The sequence below is a fragment of the Alligator sinensis genome, unplaced genomic scaffold (assembly GCF_000455745.1).
Source record: "Alligator sinensis unplaced genomic scaffold, ASM45574v1 scaffold987_1, whole genome shotgun sequence".
Lineage (NCBI taxonomy): Eukaryota > Metazoa > Chordata > Crocodylia > Alligatoridae > Alligator > Alligator sinensis.
The window spans coordinates 517,288-518,363 of NW_005842574.1; the positions used below are offsets into that span (position 1 = coordinate 517,288).

The following is a 1,076-nucleotide window of genomic DNA, read 5'->3' on the forward strand; positions in this document are numbered from 1 at the left end:
GCAGCCCGGAGCTGGCGCACGGCCCCGTGCAGCCCCACGCCAGCGCCTCCTTGCAGTGGCTGCATCGCCGCGACCAGCACTTCCATCTGGCCAAGGCCCGGTTCGAGTGGGCTGCGGAGGAGGGCGGCAGCTGGACCGAGCTGGGCAGGCCGTGGGCGGAGGCTGCCCGGCAGGGCTGGGGCGTCAGGGACAGCCGGGAGCCCGGGTGGGCTGTACCACGTCGTGGAGCGGGGCAGCAGGAGGACGGGTGCAGTTGCCGGCACTGCCGGCCGCAACTGTGCCACGCGGTGTGCGATGCCCGCGGATGCTGCTGCCGCGGCTGCTGGGCCACGACAGAAGTCCCGGGGGGGCCCCGCAGCAGGGACGGGGGCCACGGCTGCAGCGCCGCCTTTCCCTGCTGCTGCCCCGAGCCAGCCTGCGCGGTGGCCTCCCACCACGGCAGAGGCCCTGGCAGAGCTGGCACCGGGGGGCCGCCACGCGCCTGGGGGTGGGTCGAGAGGTACCCCAGCGACCCCCCCAGCCTGCTCCCTGGCCCCCACGCGGCCACCCCAGCACCCACGCGGGTGCACCCCAGCCTCAGCACCCTGTGCCTGCCGGCCCACGCCTGGGACCACGGCCCTGACCACGCGCCCGGGAGGCCACGCCAGCGAGACCACGACTCCCCACCTTGGCCTGGCCGGAGCTGCCCACGGGAGCCGGAGCCCGCGCCGAGCCCGCTGGGCTGCCAGGTGGGTGTGGGGCCACGCTCCCCCGGCCTGGCCCAGGTCCCAGCGGGGAGGGCACCCTGTGCCTGCCGGCCCACGCCTGGGACCACGGCCCTGACCACGCGCCCGGGAGGCCACGCCAGCGAGACCACGACTCCCCACCTTGGCCTGGCCGGAGCTGCCCACGGGAGCCGGAGCCCGCGCCGAGCCCGCTGGGCTGCCAGGTGGGTGTGGGGCCACGCTCCCCCGGCCTGGCCCAGGTCCCAGCGGGGAGGGTCTCTCCGAGCCTCGGCACCGAGGAGCCAGGACCCGCTCCCGGGTGGACGGCGGACACAGGGACAGGCGTGGGGGGCTGGGGGGGGCGGCCCCTGC

General features: G+C 77.4%; 1 protein-coding gene across 1 annotated transcript in view; it reads left to right on the forward strand.

Moving 5' to 3' along the window:
- Positions 1–1,076, forward strand: part of LOC112551716 (proline-rich protein 2-like) — a 2,787-nt gene that overhangs the window by 744 nt on the left and 967 nt on the right. Inside the window, exons 2-3 of the mRNA XM_025214246.1 lie at positions 5–764; positions 965–1,048. Coding sequence (XP_025070031.1) covers positions 5–764; positions 965–1,048 — 844 coding nt within the window. The remainder of the gene's footprint in view (positions 1–4; positions 765–964; positions 1,049–1,076) is intronic.